The 22,541-nt window shown below is 41.4% G+C and overlaps 1 protein-coding gene across 1 annotated transcript in view; it reads right to left on the bottom strand.

The window, feature by feature from the left end:
* LOC139705502 (ankyrin repeat domain-containing protein 26-like) overlaps positions 1-22,297 on the bottom strand; it is a 90,531-nt gene extending 68,234 nt beyond the window's left edge. Inside the window, exons 1-15 of the mRNA XM_071611725.1 lie at positions 22,226-22,297; positions 20,901-20,958; positions 20,656-20,807; positions 17,669-17,726; positions 17,423-17,574; positions 14,448-14,505; positions 14,202-14,353; positions 11,227-11,284; positions 10,981-11,132; positions 8,004-8,061; positions 7,758-7,909; positions 4,781-4,838; positions 4,535-4,686; positions 1,558-1,615; positions 1,312-1,463 (exon numbers count right to left, since the gene is read on the bottom strand). Coding sequence (XP_071467826.1) covers positions 1,312-1,463; positions 1,558-1,615; positions 4,535-4,686; positions 4,781-4,838; positions 7,758-7,909; positions 8,004-8,061; positions 10,981-11,132; positions 11,227-11,284; positions 14,202-14,353; positions 14,448-14,505; positions 17,423-17,574; positions 17,669-17,726; positions 20,656-20,807; positions 20,901-20,958; positions 22,226-22,297 — 1,542 coding nt within the window. The remainder of the gene's footprint in view (positions 1-1,311; positions 1,464-1,557; positions 1,616-4,534; positions 4,687-4,780; positions 4,839-7,757; positions 7,910-8,003; positions 8,062-10,980; positions 11,133-11,226; positions 11,285-14,201; positions 14,354-14,447; positions 14,506-17,422; positions 17,575-17,668; positions 17,727-20,655; positions 20,808-20,900; positions 20,959-22,225) is intronic.
* Positions 22,298-22,541: the final 244 nt, after the last annotated feature.

Below are 22,541 nucleotides of genomic sequence, written 5' to 3'. Positions count from 1 at the left end.
ATGTTGATGAAAATACTCTACAAGCATGAAATTATATCATGGTGAATTGCAATTCAATGTATATCTATCAATAATCACTACATCAACGAATGAATGGTAGTTAGACCAGTAGATTAGAGCAAGTTGAGGGTGGAGGGAAATAAGAGAGAGGAACCAGGGTCTGAATGGTGTGAAAAAAATACGCGTATGAATACGTCCATATGAACCCAACTATCATGTACATGTTTAATCCAATGCAAAAGCAAAACGGATGGAATTGGGCAAACTGGATATCCATACCAAGAAGAGTGAAACTAGGTCTCTGTTTCTCCCCATGCACAACACAACACAAGAGGGGTAACAAACCTAGATATAACAAAAAGTGAAACATGGCAGCCATTGGAAGGAATACCGGGGAAACACCTCCGAATATAGGCATCGAATAAGACTTTAGAAAGAGGAATATTACACGTGAGAATGTGCTCGCAGGAAGTGGTAAACCAGAGCGCATCCAAATTCAATCTGCAGAACAGCAAAGAAAACCATTCACAGCGTGAGGAGAAAGCATATAGCCTAGGAGATGAGTTTTTGCCAGTTTCTCTTGGACAGTGGATTGCCATACTAAATATATAAACAGCTAAAGGTACTGAGCTCTGGGAAGACAAACAACCCATTTACACAATGGCACACGATCTCGAAGGACACAAAGGAACATGGAAAATCGCTCAGCTCATCAAGGTAGTAACAATCCCAGTCTTCACACATCAGGGACATGCAAATCCAATTTCAACAGCGAGTCCATCTGACCCCATTCGGGAAGGTAATGTTGAGAACACAAATGATACACACTGAGGATCATGTGGAAATAGAAATGCTTCAACGTTGTTGGTGAGGATGCTTATTACTACCATCCACTATGGGAATCAGAATGGAGCTTACTCCTAAAACTCAAAACGGCCCAGCTGTACCAATGCCCACTCACTCTTTACTGAAAAACTCTAGTCAGCACTCAAACAATGGTTTATTTGGGGGCATGAAAATCTCTCTTCCAGGTTCCAGTAGCTATTTATTGGCTTTGCTTTCTAGTTCTGTATTCCACATTCGCAGGCCTGACAGTTCTTGACTCCCACAAAGCACAATCCTATCCTTATGCCTCTCCTGGTGAGACACTTATTTTCTTTTGTGACCCTGAGTTAGGGGCCCTCTGTGTAGGATCATTGTCACCATTATGAGGATAGAAGAGATGATATGCTAAAACAACAAACAAAAAATAGAAGAAGAAATCAAAGATGTGGCCAGGGGACGGGAAACAAGTATTAAAACATGCCTTACTTTGGGGTCAGGTGATGAAGGGGTAGCATCACGCAAGCCCTTCTTCGTGGTATGTATTAAACGGGAGGTGGAAACCACATGTTCTCTTTCACTCTCGGAATGATTGTTGTCCAGCAAGGCTCGGTGTTCTTGTTTCCCGAGGTCGATTTTACCTGTTATGGGAATAAGTCAAAGTAAAACATACAGGAAACTCTGTGTAATTGTAAGTCAATGAATAGCACATTTGGCAGTCTTCAAAGACATTACCATGATTCCTGGATTGCCGGAAGTTTTCACATACTTCTTCTTTTTCTTCAGGGGCATTCTGGGAAGGAAAAACACAGGATGCCAGGAATTAGCAAGCACTATAAAGACACTTCCTTCTCGGCAGCACAGAGATCATTTTCTGAAACACACCACATCTGATGCCACAAAGCAAGGATCAGTTCATAAGAAAAAATTAGGGAGAATGCCTGGCGTTTCATCAGTCTTTTAAGCAATGAAATCAGAAATCAACAGTAGAATAAAAACACAGGAGCCCCTCTAGGCCCCTAGACTGAGTGATCAACTACTGGAGAGCAGAAGACACGATAGGTGAAATAAACAATACTTCAAGGTTACTGAGAACAGCCACACAACATATCCACAACCCAGGGATACTCGGAAGCTGGTTAAGAGAAGAAGGTGCACAGCCCTGATCTTATTCCTTAAGAGAACAGAAAATCTCCCAAACACAAACCTCCCATTACATTTCAAGGCCATGGAAAAAGAAGAGATCAACACTAAAAGCAGCCCTTGAAGGCAAATAATTGAAATCAGAACCAAACTTTAAGAAATGAAAGCAACAAGGTTCCAACAAAATCAACAATATACAAACTTGGTTCTTTGAAACCTACCGTAAATTTGATCAAAGTTTATGCACACTATCCAGAGAAAGAGGGACAAGACTCAATTTCCTGAAATTTGGGATGAAAAGGATGGATCACCGTGGAGCACAATGAAATAGAGAGGATAATCAGAAACTATTGGGGAAACTTATACCTGCATTGCCTACCCAAATGCACATCAGAAATTTCAACAGATCCAAATCCAGCAATGAAACTGAAGATGCGCTGAAACCTACCAACAAAGGAAAGCCCAGGATCTAATGGAAGCTGAGCCCAGTTCACCCAGTCCTTTTAAAACGAGTTAATGGGAAACCCCCTGAAACCATTCCATTATGGAGAAATGGAGGGAACCCGGCCAGACTCATTCTATGAATGCCGCATCACCCCGATTCCAAAACCAGACAAAGACCCATCAGGAAACAAAACTTGAGGCCAATAATCCTCATGAAAATAAATGCAGAAGATCTTCGTAAAACATGGGTAATTCACTTACCAAAGCACAGGAAAAAGATAGGACACCACTAGGATCCCATGCGATTCATCTCGGGATGCAATTTGGGCTCCAGAGATGCAAAACAACAGACATTAGGGCAACCACACAATTGGGCAACCACTGTGGGAAGCACTATGGAGATTCTTCCAAAAACAAGCAATGGAACCACCCTATGATCTTGATATCCACGCCTCTTTTGTGTTCAGCTGACCAGCAGGGACACAAGTGTATCAATGTCTGTAGCCGCATAACTCTTACCATCAGTGACATGTTGAATGGATTATACAGTGAGGCGTATATACACGAACAAGTTTTAGTATATCTTGAAGAATGAACTTATACCATTTTCGATGAGCGGAAGGAAGTGGAGAATACCATGCTCAATTCAATAAGTCATATGAGAATATGGAGCATTGAAACGATTCCAATCAAGGCAGAAGATAAAGCAACCTACTAGGAACAAGATAGGCATGGATATCCTGAAGTGAAAGCAAAGGTTAGTACAGCGGAAAAATATCATTGGGAGGACACAAGAGTTAGGGTAGTGGAGGGAATGTTGATGAAAATACTCTACAAGCATGAAATTATATCATGGTGAATTGCAATTCAATGTATATCTATCAATAATCACTACATCAACGAATGAATGGTAGTTAGACCAGTAGATTAGAGCAAGTTGAGGGTGGAGGGAAATAAGAGAGAGGAACCAGGGTCTGAATGGTGTGAAAAAAATACGCGTATGAATACGTCCATATGAACCCAACTATCATGTACATGTTTAATCCAATGCAAAAGCAAAACGGATGGAATTGGGCAAACTGGATATCCATACCAAGAAGAGTGAAACTAGGTCTCTGTTTCTCCCCATGCACAACACAACACAAGAGGGGTAACAAACCTAGATATAACAAAAAGTGAAACATGGCAGCCATTGGAAGGAATACCGGGGAAACACCTCCGAATATAGGCATCGAATAAGACTTTAGAAAGAGGAATATTACACGTGAGAATGTGCTCGCAGGAAGTGGTAAACCAGAGCGCATCCAAATTCAATCTGCAGAACAGCAAAGAAAACCATTCACAGCGTGAGGAGAAAGCATATAGCCTAGGAGATGAGTTTTTGCCAGTTTCTCTTGGACAGTGGATTGCCATACTAAATATATAAACAGCTAAAGGTACTGAGCTCTGGGAAGACAAACAACCCATTTACACAATGGCACACGATCTCGAAGGACACAAAGGAACATGGAAAATCGCTCAGCTCATCAAGGTAGTAACAATCCCAGTCTTCACACATCAGGGACATGCAAATCCAATTTCAACAGCGAGTCCATCTGACCCCATTCGGGAAGGTAATGTTGAGAACACAAATGATACACACTGAGGATCATGTGGAAATAGAAATGCTTCAACGTTGTTGGTGAGGATGCTTATTACTACCATCCACTATGGGAATCAGAATGGAGCTTACTCCTAAAACTCAAAACGGCCCAGCTGTACCAATGCCCACTCACTCTTTACTGAAAAACTCTAGTCAGCACTCAAACAATGGTTTATTTGGGGGCATGAAAATCTCTCTTCCAGGTTCCAGTAGCTATTTATTGGCTTTGCTTTCTAGTTCTGTATTCCACATTCGCAGGCCTGACAGTTCTTGACTCCCACAAAGCACAATCCTATCCTTATGCCTCTCCTGGTGAGACACTTATTTTCTTTTGTGACCCTGAGTTAGGGGCCCTCTGTGTAGGATCATTGTCACCATTATGAGGATAGAAGAGATGATATGCTAAAACAACAAACAAAAAATAGAAGAAGAAATCAAAGATGTGGCCAGGGGACGGGAAACAAGTATTAAAACATGCCTTACTTTGGGGTCAGGTGATGAAGGGGTAGCATCACGCAAGCCCTTCTTCGTGGTATGTATTAAACGGGAGGTGGAAACCACATGTTCTCTTTCACTCTCGGAATGATTGTTGTCCAGCAAGGCTCGGTGTTCTTGTTTCCCGAGGTCGATTTTACCTGTTATGGGAATAAGTCAAAGTAAAACATACAGGAAACTCTGTGTAATTGTAAGTCAATGAATAGCACATTTGGCAGTCTTCAAAGACATTACCATGATTCCTGGATTGCCGGAAGTTTTCACATACTTCTTCTTTTTCTTCAGGGGCATTCTGGGAAGGAAAAACACAGGATGCCAGGAATTAGCAAGCACTATAAAGACACTTCCTTCTCGGCAGCACAGAGATCATTTTCTGAAACACACCACATCTGATGCCACAAAGCAAGGATCAGTTCATAAGAAAAAATTAGGGAGAATGCCTGGCGTTTCATCAGTCTTTTAAGCAATGAAATCAGAAATCAACAGTAGAATAAAAACACAGGAGCCCCTCTAGGCCCCTAGACTGAGTGATCAACTACTGGAGAGCAGAAGACACGATAGGTGAAATAAACAATACTTCAAGGTTACTGAGAACAGCCACACAACATATCCACAACCCAGGGATACTCGGAAGCTGGTTAAGAGAAGAAGGTGCACAGCCCTGATCTTATTCCTTAAGAGAACAGAAAATCTCCCAAACACAAACCTCCCATTACATTTCAAGGCCATGGAAAAAGAAGAGATCAACACTAAAAGCAGCCCTTGAAGGCAAATAATTGAAATCAGAACCAAACTTTAAGAAATGAAAGCAACAAGGTTCCAACAAAATCAACAATATACAAACTTGGTTCTTTGAAACCTACCGTAAATTTGATCAAAGTTTATGCACACTATCCAGAGAAAGAGGGACAAGACTCAATTTCCTGAAATTTGGGATGAAAAGGATGGATCACCGTGGAGCACAATGAAATAGAGAGGATAATCAGAAACTATTGGGGAAACTTATACCTGCATTGCCTACCCAAATGCACATCAGAAATTTCAACAGATCCAAATCCAGCAATGAAACTGAAGATGCGCTGAAACCTACCAACAAAGGAAAGCCCAGGATCTAATGGAAGCTGAGCCCAGTTCACCCAGTCCTTTTAAAACGAGTTAATGGGAAACCCCCTGAAACCATTCCATTATGGAGAAATGGAGGGAACCCGGCCAGACTCATTCTATGAATGCCGCATCACCCCGATTCCAAAACCAGACAAAGACCCATCAGGAAACAAAACTTGAGGCCAATAATCCTCATGAAAATAAATGCAGAAGATCTTCGTAAAACATGGGTAATTCACTTACCAAAGCACAGGAAAAAGATAGGACACCACTAGGATCCCATGCGATTCATCTCGGGATGCAATTTGGGCTCCAGAGATGCAAAACAACAGACATTAGGGCAACCACACAATTGGGCAACCACTGTGGGAAGCACTATGGAGATTCTTCCAAAAACAAGCAATGGAACCACCCTATGATCTTGATATCCACGCCTCTTTTGTGTTCAGCTGACCAGCAGGGACACAAGTGTATCAATGTCTGTAGCCGCATAACTCTTACCATCAGTGACATGTTGAATGGATTATACAGTGAGGCGTATATACACGAACAAGTTTTAGTATATCTTGAAGAATGAACTTATACCATTTTCGATGAGCGGAAGGAAGTGGAGAATACCATGCTCAATTCAATAAGTCATATGAGAATATGGAGCATTGAAACGATTCCAATCAAGGCAGAAGATAAAGCAACCTACTAGGAACAAGATAGGCATGGATATCCTGAAGTGAAAGCAAAGGTTAGTACAGCGGAAAAATATCATTGGGAGGACACAAGAGTTAGGGTAGTGGAGGGAATGTTGATGAAAATACTCTACAAGCATGAAATTATATCATGGTGAATTGCAATTCAATGTATATCTATCAATAATCACTACATCAACGAATGAATGGTAGTTAGACCAGTAGATTAGAGCAAGTTGAGGGTGGAGGGAAATAAGAGAGAGGAACCAGGGTCTGAATGGTGTGAAAAAAATACGCGTATGAATACGTCCATATGAACCCAACTATCATGTACATGTTTAATCCAATGCAAAAGCAAAACGGATGGAATTGGGCAAACTGGATATCCATACCAAGAAGAGTGAAACTAGGTCTCTGTTTCTCCCCATGCACAACACAACACAAGAGGGGTAACAAACCTAGATATAACAAAAAGTGAAACATGGCAGCCATTGGAAGGAATACCGGGGAAACACCTCCGAATATAGGCATCGAATAAGACTTTAGAAAGAGGAATATTACACGTGAGAATGTGCTCGCAGGAAGTGGTAAACCAGAGCGCATCCAAATTCAATCTGCAGAACAGCAAAGAAAACCATTCACAGCGTGAGGAGAAAGCATATAGCCTAGGAGATGAGTTTTTGCCAGTTTCTCTTGGACAGTGGATTGCCATACTAAATATATAAACAGCTAAAGGTACTGAGCTCTGGGAAGACAAACAACCCATTTACACAATGGCACACGATCTCGAAGGACACAAAGGAACATGGAAAATCGCTCAGCTCATCAAGGTAGTAACAATCCCAGTCTTCACACATCAGGGACATGCAAATCCAATTTCAACAGCGAGTCCATCTGACCCCATTCGGGAAGGTAATGTTGAGAACACAAATGATACACACTGAGGATCATGTGGAAATAGAAATGCTTCAACGTTGTTGGTGAGGATGCTTATTACTACCATCCACTATGGGAATCAGAATGGAGCTTACTCCTAAAACTCAAAACGGCCCAGCTGTACCAATGCCCACTCACTCTTTACTGAAAAACTCTAGTCAGCACTCAAACAATGGTTTATTTGGGGGCATGAAAATCTCTCTTCCAGGTTCCAGTAGCTATTTATTGGCTTTGCTTTCTAGTTCTGTATTCCACATTCGCAGGCCTGACAGTTCTTGACTCCCACAAAGCACAATCCTATCCTTATGCCTCTCCTGGTGAGACACTTATTTTCTTTTGTGACCCTGAGTTAGGGGCCCTCTGTGTAGGATCATTGTCACCATTATGAGGATAGAAGAGATGATATGCTAAAACAACAAACAAAAAATAGAAGAAGAAATCAAAGATGTGGCCAGGGGACGGGAAACAAGTATTAAAACATGCCTTACTTTGGGGTCAGGTGATGAAGGGGTAGCATCACGCAAGCCCTTCTTCGTGGTATGTATTAAACGGGAGGTGGAAACCACATGTTCTCTTTCACTCTCGGAATGATTGTTGTCCAGCAAGGCTCGGTGTTCTTGTTTCCCGAGGTCGATTTTACCTGTTATGGGAATAAGTCAAAGTAAAACATACAGGAAACTCTGTGTAATTGTAAGTCAATGAATAGCACATTTGGCAGTCTTCAAAGACATTACCATGATTCCTGGATTGCCGGAAGTTTTCACATACTTCTTCTTTTTCTTCAGGGGCATTCTGGGAAGGAAAAACACAGGATGCCAGGAATTAGCAAGCACTATAAAGACACTTCCTTCTCGGCAGCACAGAGATCATTTTCTGAAACACACCACATCTGATGCCACAAAGCAAGGATCAGTTCATAAGAAAAAATTAGGGAGAATGCCTGGCGTTTCATCAGTCTTTTAAGCAATGAAATCAGAAATCAACAGTAGAATAAAAACACAGGAGCCCCTCTAGGCCCCTAGACTGAGTGATCAACTACTGGAGAGCAGAAGACACGATAGGTGAAATAAACAATACTTCAAGGTTACTGAGAACAGCCACACAACATATCCACAACCCAGGGATACTCGGAAGCTGGTTAAGAGAAGAAGGTGCACAGCCCTGATCTTATTCCTTAAGAGAACAGAAAATCTCCCAAACACAAACCTCCCATTACATTTCAAGGCCATGGAAAAAGAAGAGATCAACACTAAAAGCAGCCCTTGAAGGCAAATAATTGAAATCAGAACCAAACTTTAAGAAATGAAAGCAACAAGGTTCCAACAAAATCAACAATATACAAACTTGGTTCTTTGAAACCTACCGTAAATTTGATCAAAGTTTATGCACACTATCCAGAGAAAGAGGGACAAGACTCAATTTCCTGAAATTTGGGATGAAAAGGATGGATCACCGTGGAGCACAATGAAATAGAGAGGATAATCAGAAACTATTGGGGAAACTTATACCTGCATTGCCTACCCAAATGCACATCAGAAATTTCAACAGATCCAAATCCAGCAATGAAACTGAAGATGCGCTGAAACCTACCAACAAAGGAAAGCCCAGGATCTAATGGAAGCTGAGCCCAGTTCACCCAGTCCTTTTAAAACGAGTTAATGGGAAACCCCCTGAAACCATTCCATTATGGAGAAATGGAGGGAACCCGGCCAGACTCATTCTATGAATGCCGCATCACCCCGATTCCAAAACCAGACAAAGACCCATCAGGAAACAAAACTTGAGGCCAATAATCCTCATGAAAATAAATGCAGAAGATCTTCGTAAAACATGGGTAATTCACTTACCAAAGCACAGGAAAAAGATAGGACACCACTAGGATCCCATGCGATTCATCTCGGGATGCAATTTGGGCTCCAGAGATGCAAAACAACAGACATTAGGGCAACCACACAATTGGGCAACCACTGTGGGAAGCACTATGGAGATTCTTCCAAAAACAAGCAATGGAACCACCCTATGATCTTGATATCCACGCCTCTTTTGTGTTCAGCTGACCAGCAGGGACACAAGTGTATCAATGTCTGTAGCCGCATAACTCTTACCATCAGTGACATGTTGAATGGATTATACAGTGAGGCGTATATACACGAACAAGTTTTAGTATATCTTGAAGAATGAACTTATACCATTTTCGATGAGCGGAAGGAAGTGGAGAATACCATGCTCAATTCAATAAGTCATATGAGAATATGGAGCATTGAAACGATTCCAATCAAGGCAGAAGATAAAGCAACCTACTAGGAACAAGATAGGCATGGATATCCTGAAGTGAAAGCAAAGGTTAGTACAGCGGAAAAATATCATTGGGAGGACACAAGAGTTAGGGTAGTGGAGGGAATGTTGATGAAAATACTCTACAAGCATGAAATTATATCATGGTGAATTGCAATTCAATGTATATCTATCAATAATCACTACATCAACGAATGAATGGTAGTTAGACCAGTAGATTAGAGCAAGTTGAGGGTGGAGGGAAATAAGAGAGAGGAACCAGGGTCTGAATGGTGTGAAAAAAATACGCGTATGAATACGTCCATATGAACCCAACTATCATGTACATGTTTAATCCAATGCAAAAGCAAAACGGATGGAATTGGGCAAACTGGATATCCATACCAAGAAGAGTGAAACTAGGTCTCTGTTTCTCCCCATGCACAACACAACACAAGAGGGGTAACAAACCTAGATATAACAAAAAGTGAAACATGGCAGCCATTGGAAGGAATACCGGGGAAACACCTCCGAATATAGGCATCGAATAAGACTTTAGAAAGAGGAATATTACACGTGAGAATGTGCTCGCAGGAAGTGGTAAACCAGAGCGCATCCAAATTCAATCTGCAGAACAGCAAAGAAAACCATTCACAGCGTGAGGAGAAAGCATATAGCCTAGGAGATGAGTTTTTGCCAGTTTCTCTTGGACAGTGGATTGCCATACTAAATATATAAACAGCTAAAGGTACTGAGCTCTGGGAAGACAAACAACCCATTTACACAATGGCACACGATCTCGAAGGACACAAAGGAACATGGAAAATCGCTCAGCTCATCAAGGTAGTAACAATCCCAGTCTTCACACATCAGGGACATGCAAATCCAATTTCAACAGCGAGTCCATCTGACCCCATTCGGGAAGGTAATGTTGAGAACACAAATGATACACACTGAGGATCATGTGGAAATAGAAATGCTTCAACGTTGTTGGTGAGGATGCTTATTACTACCATCCACTATGGGAATCAGAATGGAGCTTACTCCTAAAACTCAAAACGGCCCAGCTGTACCAATGCCCACTCACTCTTTACTGAAAAACTCTAGTCAGCACTCAAACAATGGTTTATTTGGGGGCATGAAAATCTCTCTTCCAGGTTCCAGTAGCTATTTATTGGCTTTGCTTTCTAGTTCTGTATTCCACATTCGCAGGCCTGACAGTTCTTGACTCCCACAAAGCACAATCCTATCCTTATGCCTCTCCTGGTGAGACACTTATTTTCTTTTGTGACCCTGAGTTAGGGGCCCTCTGTGTAGGATCATTGTCACCATTATGAGGATAGAAGAGATGATATGCTAAAACAACAAACAAAAAATAGAAGAAGAAATCAAAGATGTGGCCAGGGGACGGGAAACAAGTATTAAAACATGCCTTACTTTGGGGTCAGGTGATGAAGGGGTAGCATCACGCAAGCCCTTCTTCGTGGTATGTATTAAACGGGAGGTGGAAACCACATGTTCTCTTTCACTCTCGGAATGATTGTTGTCCAGCAAGGCTCGGTGTTCTTGTTTCCCGAGGTCGATTTTACCTGTTATGGGAATAAGTCAAAGTAAAACATACAGGAAACTCTGTGTAATTGTAAGTCAATGAATAGCACATTTGGCAGTCTTCAAAGACATTACCATGATTCCTGGATTGCCGGAAGTTTTCACATACTTCTTCTTTTTCTTCAGGGGCATTCTGGGAAGGAAAAACACAGGATGCCAGGAATTAGCAAGCACTATAAAGACACTTCCTTCTCGGCAGCACAGAGATCATTTTCTGAAACACACCACATCTGATGCCACAAAGCAAGGATCAGTTCATAAGAAAAAATTAGGGAGAATGCCTGGCGTTTCATCAGTCTTTTAAGCAATGAAATCAGAAATCAACAGTAGAATAAAAACACAGGAGCCCCTCTAGGCCCCTAGACTGAGTGATCAACTACTGGAGAGCAGAAGACACGATAGGTGAAATAAACAATACTTCAAGGTTACTGAGAACAGCCACACAACATATCCACAACCCAGGGATACTCGGAAGCTGGTTAAGAGAAGAAGGTGCACAGCCCTGATCTTATTCCTTAAGAGAACAGAAAATCTCCCAAACACAAACCTCCCATTACATTTCAAGGCCATGGAAAAAGAAGAGATCAACACTAAAAGCAGCCCTTGAAGGCAAATAATTGAAATCAGAACCAAACTTTAAGAAATGAAAGCAACAAGGTTCCAACAAAATCAACAATATACAAACTTGGTTCTTTGAAACCTACCGTAAATTTGATCAAAGTTTATGCACACTATCCAGAGAAAGAGGGACAAGACTCAATTTCCTGAAATTTGGGATGAAAAGGATGGATCACCGTGGAGCACAATGAAATAGAGAGGATAATCAGAAACTATTGGGGAAACTTATACCTGCATTGCCTACCCAAATGCACATCAGAAATTTCAACAGATCCAAATCCAGCAATGAAACTGAAGATGCGCTGAAACCTACCAACAAAGGAAAGCCCAGGATCTAATGGAAGCTGAGCCCAGTTCACCCAGTCCTTTTAAAACGAGTTAATGGGAAACCCCCTGAAACCATTCCATTATGGAGAAATGGAGGGAACCCGGCCAGACTCATTCTATGAATGCCGCATCACCCCGATTCCAAAACCAGACAAAGACCCATCAGGAAACAAAACTTGAGGCCAATAATCCTCATGAAAATAAATGCAGAAGATCTTCGTAAAACATGGGTAATTCACTTACCAAAGCACAGGAAAAAGATAGGACACCACTAGGATCCCATGCGATTCATCTCGGGATGCAATTTGGGCTCCAGAGATGCAAAACAACAGACATTAGGGCAACCACACAATTGGGCAACCACTGTGGGAAGCACTATGGAGATTCTTCCAAAAACAAGCAATGGAACCACCCTATGATCTTGATATCCACGCCTCTTTTGTGTTCAGCTGACCAGCAGGGACACAAGTGTATCAATGTCTGTAGCCGCATAACTCTTACCATCAGTGACATGTTGAATGGATTATACAGTGAGGCGTATATACACGAACAAGTTTTAGTATATCTTGAAGAATGAACTTATACCATTTTCGATGAGTGGAAGGAAGTGGAGAATACCATGCTCAATTCAATATGTCACATGAGAATATGGAGCATTGAAAGGATTCCAATCAAGGCAGAAGATAAAGCAACCTACTAGGAACAAGGTAGGCATGGTTATCCTGAAGTGAAAGCAAAGTTTAGTAGAGCAGAAAAATATCATTGGGAGGACACAAGAGTTAGGGTAGTGGAGGGAATGTTGATGAAAATACTCTACAAGAATGAAATTATATCATGGTGAATTGCAATTCAATGTATATCTATGAATAATCACTACATCAACGAATGAATGGTAGTTAGACCAGTAGATTAGAGCAAGTTGAGGGTGGAGGGAAATAAGAGAGAGGAACCAGGGTCTGAATGGTGTAAAAAAAACACGTGTATGAATATGTCCATATGAACCCAAATATCATGTACATGTTTAATCCAATGCAAAAGCAAAACGGATGGAATTGGGCAAACTGGATATCCATACCAAGAAGAGTGAAACTAGGTCTCTGTTTCTCCCCATGCACAACACAACACAAGAGGGAAAACAAACCTAGATATAACAAAAGTGAAACATGGCAGCCATTGGAAGGAATACCGGGGAAACACCTCCGAATATAGGCATCGAATAAGACTTTAGAAAGAGGAATATTACACGTGAGAATGTGCTCGCAGGAAGTGGTAAACCAGAGCGCATCCAAATCCAATCTGCAGAACCGGAAAGGAAACCATTCACAGGGTGAGGAGAAAGCATATAGCCTAGGAGATGAGTTTTTGCCAGTTTCTCTTGGACAGTGGATTGCCATACTAAATATATAAACAGCTAAAGGTACTGAGCTCTGGGAAGACAAACAACCCATTTACCCAATGGCACATGATCTCGATGGACCCAAAGAACATGGATAATCGCTCAGCTCATCAAGGTAGTAACAATCCCAGTCTTCACACATCAGGGACATGCAATTCCAATTTCAACAGCGAGTCCATCTGACCCCATTCGGGAAGGTAATGTTGAGAACACAAATGATACACACTGAGGATCATGTGGAAATAGAAATGCTTCAACGTTGTTGGTGAGGATGCTTATTACTACCATCCACTATGGGAATCAGAATGGAGCTTACTCCTAAAACTCAAAACGGCCCAGCTGTACCAATGCCCACTCACTCTTTACTGAAAAACTCTAGTCAGCACTCAAACAATGGTTTATTTGGGGGCATGAAAATCTCTCTTCCAGGTTCCAGTAGCTATTTATTGGCTTTGCTTTCTAGTTCTGTATTCCACATTCGCAGGCCTGACAGTTCTTGACTCCCACAAAGCACAATCCTATCCTTATGCCTCTCCTGGTGAGACACTTATTTTCTTTTGTGACCCTGAGTTAGGGGCCCTCTGTGTAGGATCATTGTCACCATTATGAGGATAGAAGAGATGATATGCTAAAACAACAAACAAAAAATAGAAGAAGAAATCAAAGATGTGGCCAGGGGACGGGAAACAAGTATTAAAACATGCCTTACTTTGGGGTCAGGTGATGAAGGGGTAGCATCACGCAAGCCCTTCTTCGTGGTATGTATTAAACGGGAGGTGGAAACCACATGTTCTCTTTCACTCTCGGAATGATTGTTGTCCAGCAAGGCTCGGTGTTCTTGTTTCCCGAGGTCGATTTTACCTGTTATGGGAATAAGTCAAAGTAAAACATACAGGAAACTCTGTGTAATTGTAAGTCAATGAATAGCACATTTGGCAGTCTTCAAAGACATTACCATGATTCCTGGATTGCCGGAAGTTTTCACATACTTCTTCTTTTTCTTCAGGGGCATTCTGGGAAGGAAAAACACAGGATGCCAGGAATTAGCAAGCACTATAAAGACACTTCCTTCTCGGCAGCACAGCGATCATTTTCTGAAACACACCACATCTGATGCCACAAAGCAAGGATCAGTTCATAAGAAAAAATTAGGGAGAATGCCTGGCGTTTCATCAGTCTTTTAAGCAATGAAATCAGAAATCAACAGTAGAATAAAAACACAGGAGCCCCTCTAGGCCCCTAGACTGAGTGATCAACTACTGGAGAGCAGAAGACACGATAGGTGAAATAAACAATACTTCAAGGTTACTGAGAACAGCCACACAACATATCCACAACCCAGGGATACTCGGAAGCTGGTTAAGAGAAGAAGGTGCACAGCCCTGATCTTATTCCTTAAGAGAACAGAAAATCTCCCAAACACAAACCTCCCATTACATTTCAAGGCCATGGAAAAAGAAGAGATCAACACTAAAAGCAGCCCTTGAAGGCAAATAATTGAAATCAGAACCAAACTTTAAGAAATGAAAGCAACAAGGTTCCAACAAAATCAACAATATACAAACTTGGTTCTTTGAAACCTACCGTAAATTTGATCAAAGTTTATGCACACTATCCAGAGAAAGAGGGACAAGACTCAATTTCCTGAAATTTGGGATGAAAAGGATGGATCACCGTGGAGCACAATGAAATAGAGAGGATAATCAGAAACTATTGGGGAAACTTATACCTGCATTGCCTACCCAAATGCACATCAGAAATTTCAACAGATCCAAATCCAGCAATGAAACTGAAGATGCGCTGAAACCTACCAACAAAGGAAAGCCCAGGATCTAATGGAAGCTGAGCCCAGTTCACCCAGTCCTTTTAAAACGAGTTAATGGGAAACCCCCTGAAACCATTCCATTATGGAGAAATGGAGGGAACCCGGCCAGACTCATTCTATGAATGCCGCATCACCCTGATTCCAAAACCAGACAAAGACCCATCAGGAAACAAAACTTGAGGCCAATAATCCTCATGAAAATAAATGCAGAAGATCTTCGTAAAACATGGGTAATTCACTTACCAAAGCACAGGAAAAAGATAGGACACCACTAGGATCCCATGCGATTCATCTCGGGATGCAATTTGGGCTCCAGAGATGCAAAACAACAGACATTAGGGCAACCACACAATTGGGCAACCACTGTGGGAAGCACTATGGAGATTCTTCCAAAAACAAGCAATGGAACCACCCTATGATCTTGATATCCACGCCTCTTTTGTGTTCAGCTGACCAGCAGGGACACAAGTGTATCAATGTCTGTAGCCGCATAACTCTTACCATCAGTGACATGTTGAATGGATTATACAGTGAGGTGTATATACACGAACAAGTTTTAGTATATCTTGAAGAATGAACTTATACCATTTTCGATGAGTGGAAGGAAGTGGAGAATACCATGCTCAATTCAATATGTCACATGAGAATATGGAGCATTGAAAGGATTCCAATCAAGGCAGAAGATAAAGCAACCTACTAGGAACAAGGTAGGCATGGTTATCCTGAAGTGAAAGCAAAGTTTAGTAGAGCAGAAAAATATCATTGGGAGGACACAAGAGTTAGGGTAGTGGAGGGAATGTTGATGAAAATACTCTACAAGCATGAAATTATATCATGGTGAATTGCAATTCAATGTATATCTATGAATAATCACTACATCAACGAATGAATGGTAGTTAGACCAGTAGATTAGAGCAAGTTGAGGGTGGAGGGAAATAAGAGAGAGGAACCAGGGTCTGAATGGTGTAAAAAAAACACGTGTATGAATATGTCCATATGAACCCAAATATCATGTACATGTTTAATCCAATGCAAAAGCAAAACGGATGGAATTGGGCAAACTGGATATCCATACCAAGAAGAGTGAAACTAGGTCTCTGTTTCTCCCCATGCACAACACAACACAAGAGGGAAAACAAACCTAGATATAACAAAAGTGAAACATGGCAGCCATTGGAAGGAATACCGGGGAAACACCTCCGAATATAGGCATCGAATAAGACTTTAGAAAGAGGAATATTACACGTGAGAATGTGCTCGCAGGAAGTGGTAAACCAGAGCGCATCCAAATCCAATCTGCAGAACCGGAAAGGAAACCATTCACAGGGTGAGGAGAAAGCATATAGCCTAGGAGATGAGTTTTTGCCAGTTTCTCTTGGACAGTGGATTGCCATACTAAATATATAAACAGCTAAAGGTACTGAGCTCTGGGAAGACAAACAACCCATTTACCCAATGGCACATGATCTCGATGGACCCAAAGAACATGGATAATCGCTCAGCTCATCAAGGTAGTAACAATCCCAGTCTTCACACATCAGGGACATGCAATTCCAATTTCAACAGCGAGTCCATCTGACCCCATTCGGGAAGGTAATGTTGAGAACACAAATGATACACACTGAGGATCATGTGGAAATAGAAATGCTTCAACGTTGTTGGTGAGGATGCTTATTACTACCATCCACTATGGGAATCAGAATGGAGCTTACTCCTAAAACTCAAAACGGCCCAGCTGTACCAATGCCCACTCACTCTTTACTGAAAAACTCTAGTCAGCACTCAAACAATGGTTTATTTGGGGGCATGAAAATCTCTCTTCCAGGTTCCAGTAGCTATTTATTGGCTTTGCTTTCTAGTTCTGTATTCCACATTCGCAGGCCTGACAGTTCTTGACTCCCACAAAGCACAATCCTATCCTTATGCCTCTCCTGGTGAGACACTTATTTTCTTTTGTGACCCTGAGTTAGGGGCCCTCTGTGTAGGATCATTGTCACCATTATGAGGATAGAAGAGATGATATGCTAAAACAACAAACAAAAAATAGAAGAAGAAATCAAAGATGTGGCCAGGGGACGGGAAACAAGTATTAAAACATGCCTTACTTTGGGGTCAGGTGATGAAGGGGTAGCATCACGCAAGCCCTTCTTCGTGGTATGTATTAAACGGGAGGTGGAAACCACATGTTCTCTTTCACTCTCGGAATGATTGTTGTCCAGCAAGGCTCGGTGTTCTTGTTTCCCGAGGTCGATTTTACCTGTTATGGGAATAAGTCAAAGTAAAACATACAGGAAACTCTGTGTAATTGTAAGTCAATGAATAGCACATTTGGCAGTCTTCAAAGACATTACCATGATTCCTGGATTGCCGGAAGTTTTCACATACTTCTTCTTTTTCTTCAGGGGCATTCTGGGAAGGAAAAACACAGGATGCCAGGAATTAGCAAGCACTATAAAGACACTTCCTTCTCGGCAGCACAGCGATCATTTTCTGAAACACACCACATCTGATGCCACAAAGCAAGGATCAGTTCATAAGAAAAAATTAGGGAGAATGCCTGGCGTTTCATCAGTCTTTTAAGCAATGAAATCAGAAATCAACAGTAGAATAAAAACACAGGAGCCCCTCTAGGCCCCTAGACTGAGTGATCAACTACTGGAGAGCAGAAGACACGATAGGTGAAATAAACAATACTTCAAGGTTACTGAGAACAGCCACACAACATATCCACAACCCAGGGATACTCGGAAGCTGGTTAAGAGAAGAAGGTGCACAGCCCTGATCTTATTCCTTAAGAGAACAGAAAATCTCCCAAACACAAACCTCCCATTACATTTCAAGGCCATGGAAAAAGAAGAGATCAACACTAAATGCAGCCCTTGAAGGCAAATAATTGAAATCAGAACCAAACTTTAAGAAATGAAAGCAACAAGGTTCCAACAAAATCAACAATATACAAACTTGGTTCTTTGAAACCTACCGTAAATTTGATCAAAGTTTATGCACACTATCCAGAGCAAGAGGGACAAGACTTAATTTCCTGAAATTTGGGATGAAAAGGATGGATCACCGTGGAGCACAATGAAATAGAGAGGATAATCAGAAACTATTGGGGAAACTTATACCTGCATTGCCTACCCAAATGCACATCAGAAATTTCAACAGATCCAAATCCAGCAATGAAACTGAAGATACGCTGAAACCTACCAACAAAGGAAAGCCCAGGATCTAATGGAAGCTGAGCCCAGTTCACCCAGTCCTTTTAAAACGAGTTAATGGGAAACCCCCTGAAACCATTCCATTATGGAGAAATGGAGGGAACCCGGCCAGACTCATTCTATGAATGCCGCATCACCCCGATTCCAAAACCAGACAAAGACCCATCAGGAAACAAAACTTGAGGCCAATAATCCTCATGAAAATAAATGCAGAAGATCTTCGTAAAACATGGGTAATTCACTTACCAAAGCACAGGAAAAAGATAGGACACCACTAGGATCCCATGCGATTCATCTCGGGATGCAATTTGGGCTCCAGAGATGCAAAACAACAGACATTAGGGCAACCACACATATGGGCAACCACACATTAGGGCAATCACTGTGGGAAGCACTATGGAGATTCCTCCAAAAACAAGCAATGGAAACACCCCAGGATCTTGATATCCACGCCTCTTTTGTGTTCAGCTGACAAGCAGGGACACAAGTGTATCAATGTCTATAGCCGCACAACCCTTACCAGCAGCGACACATTGAATGGATGATACAATGAGGCGTATATACATGAACAAGTTTTCGTATATGTTGAAGAATGAACTTATACCATTTTCGATGAGCGGAAGGAAGTGGAGAATACCATGCTCAATTCAATAAGTCATATGAGAATATGGAGCATTGAAACGATTCCAATCAAGGCAGAAGATAAAGCAACCTACTAGGAACAAGATAGGCATGGATATCCTGAAGTGAAAGCAAAGGTTAGTACAGCGGAAAAATATCATTGGGAGGACACAAGAGTTAGGGTAGTGGAGGGAATGTTGATGAAAATACTCTACAAGCATGAAATTATATATGGTGAATTGCAATTCAATGTATATCTATCAATAATCACTACATCAACGAATGAATGGTAGTTAGACCAGTAGATTAGAGCAAGTTGAGGGTGGAGGGAAATAAGAGAGAGGAACCAGGGTCTGAATGGTGTGAAAAAAACACGTGTATGAATACGTCCATATGAACCCAACTATCATGTACATGTTTAATCCAATGCAAAAGCAAAACGGATGGAATTGGGCAAACTGGATATCCATACCAAGAAGAGTGAAACTAGGTCTCTGTTTCTCCCCATGCACAACACAACACAAGAGGGGTAACAAACCTAGATATAACAAAAAGTGAAACATGGCAGCCATTGGAAGGAATACCGGGGAAACACCTCCGAATATAGGCATCGAATAAGACTTTAGAAAGAGGAATATTACACGTGAGAATGTGCTCGCAGGAAGTGGTAAACCAGAGCGCATCCAAATTCAATCTGCAGAACAGCAAAGAAAACCATTCACAGGGTGACGAGAAAGCATATAGCCTAGGAGATGAGTTTTTGCCAGTTTCTCTTGGACAGTGGATTGCCATACTAAATATATAAACAGCTAAAGGTACTGAGCTCTGGGAAGACAAACAACCCATTTACACAATGGCACATGATCTCGATGGACCCAAAGAACATGGATAATCGCTCAGCTCATCAAGGTAGTAAAAATCCCAGTCTTCACACATCAGGGACATGCAATTCCAATTTCAACAGCGAGTCCATCTGACCCCATTCGGGAAGGTAATGTTGAGAACACAAATGATACACACTGAGGATCATGTGGAAATAGAAATGCTTCAACATTGTTGGTGAGGATGCTTATTACTACCATCCACTATGGGAATCAGAATGGAGCTTACTCCTAAAACTCAAAACGGCCCAGCTGTACCAATGCCCACTCTTTACTGAAAAACTCTAGTCAGCACTCAAACAATGGTTTATTTGGGGGCATGAAAATCCCTCTTCCAGGTTCTAGTAGCTATGCATTGGCTTTGCTTTCTAGTTCTTTATTCCACATTCGCAGGCCTGACCGTTCTTGACTCCCACAAAGCACAATCCTATCCTTATGCCTCTCCTGGTGAGACACTTATTTTCTTTTGTGACCCTGAGTTAGGGGCCCTCTGTGTAGGATCATTGTCACCATTATGAGGATAGAAGAGATGATATGCTAAAACAACAAACAAAAAATAGAAGAAGAAATCAAAGATGTGGCCAGGGGATGGGAAACAAGTATTAAAACATGCCTTACTTTGGGGTCAGGTGATGAAGGGTTAGCATCACGCAAGCCCTTCTTCGTGTTATGTATTAAACGGGAGGTGGAAACCACATGTTCTCTTTCACTCTCGGAATGATTGTTGTCCAGCAAGGCTCGGTGTTCTTGTTTCCCGAGGTCGATTTTACCTGTTATGGGAATAAGTCAAAGTAAAACATACAGGAAACTCTGTGTAATTGTAATTAATGAATAGCACATTTGGCAGTCTTCAAAGACATTACCATGATTCCTGGATTGCCGGAAGTTTTCACATACTTCTTCTTTTTCTTCAGGGGCATTCTGGGAAGGAAAAACACAGGATGCTAGGAATTAGCAAGCACTATAAAGACACTTTCTTCTCGGCAGCACAGAGATCATTTCCTAAAACACACCACATCTGATGCCACAAAGCAAGGATCAGTTCATAGGAAAAAATTAGGGAGAATACCTGGCGTTCCATCAGACTTTTATGCAATGAAATCAGAAATCAACAGTAGAATAAAAACACAGGAGCCCCTCTAGTCCCCTAGACTGAATGATCAACTACTGGAGAGCAGAAGACACGATAGATGAAATAAATAATACTTCAAGGTTACTGATAACAGCCACACAACATATCCACAACCCAGGGATACTCAGAAGGTTGATCAGAGAAGAAGGTTCACAGCCCTGATCTTATTCCTTATGAGAACAGAAAATCTCCCAGACACAAACCTCCCATTACATTTCAAAGCCATGGAAAAAGAAGAAATCAACATTGAAAGCAGCCCTTGATGGCACATAATTGAAATTTGAACCAAACTTTAAGAAATGAAAACAACAAGGTTCCAACCAAATCAACAATATACAAACTTGGTTCTTTGAAACCAACCAGAAATTTCATGTAAGTTTGTGCACACTATCCAGAGAAAGAGGGACAAGACTCAATTTCCTGAAATTTGGGATGAAAAGGAACAATCACCATGGAGAACAATGAAATGGAGAGGATAATCAGAAACTATTTGGGAAATTATACCAGCATTGCCTACCCAAATGCCCATCTCAAATTCAAACAGATACAAATCAAGCCATGAAATTGAAGTTATGCTCAAAAGCCTACCTGCAAAGCAAAGCCCAGGACCCAATGGAAGCCTAGTCCAGTTCAAGCAGACCTTCTAAAAAGAGTTAATAGAAACCCCCCTTCAAAACATTCCATTTAGGAGAAATGAAGTGAACCCGGCCAGACTCATTCTATGAATGCCGCATCCCCAGGATTCCAAAACCAGATAAATACACATGAGGATACAAAACTTGAGGCCAATAATCCTTATGAAAATAAATGCAGAAGATCTTAATAAAATGTGGGCAATTCACTTTCCAAACACAAGAAAAAGATAGGACACCACAATCCCATGCGTTTCATCTCGGGATACACCTTTGGCTCCATAGATGGAAACCAACAGATGCCATTCAGCATACCAACACACACAGAGACCAGAATCCTAGGTATTCTCAATAGAGGCAGGATAAGCATTTCCCAAAATAAGGGTTCAAAACACAAGAAAAACAAGTGATAGTAGGAACATACCTCAACCTTGTAAAAGCTTTTTATAGTAAACGCGAAGTCAATCTCATTCAAAACGGAGACAACACAAACCATGTTTCTTAGACATGAAACGAGACTGAAGATGCCCCCTTTTATCATTTCTGTTCAAAACATTCTGTGTCACTCTAGCCAGTGCTATTAGGCCAAGGAGAAGAAGAAAGTGTTTCATACAGGAAACCAGCAGCTAAAAGTAGTGTGGTTTTACTACAACATGATTCTGTACTTAGAAGATTTTAAATGTTCACCAGAAAAATTTAGAACAAAGAAAGCAATTGAGAAAAGGAGCACAATACACAGT

The sequence above is a fragment of the Marmota flaviventris genome, chromosome 4 (assembly GCF_047511675.1).
Source record: "Marmota flaviventris isolate mMarFla1 chromosome 4, mMarFla1.hap1, whole genome shotgun sequence".
NCBI classification, from domain to species: Eukaryota; Metazoa; Chordata; class Mammalia; order Rodentia; family Sciuridae; genus Marmota; species Marmota flaviventris.
The sequence above is the reverse complement of the archived record's forward strand: the minus strand, read 5'-3'. Positions and strand labels throughout refer to the sequence as shown.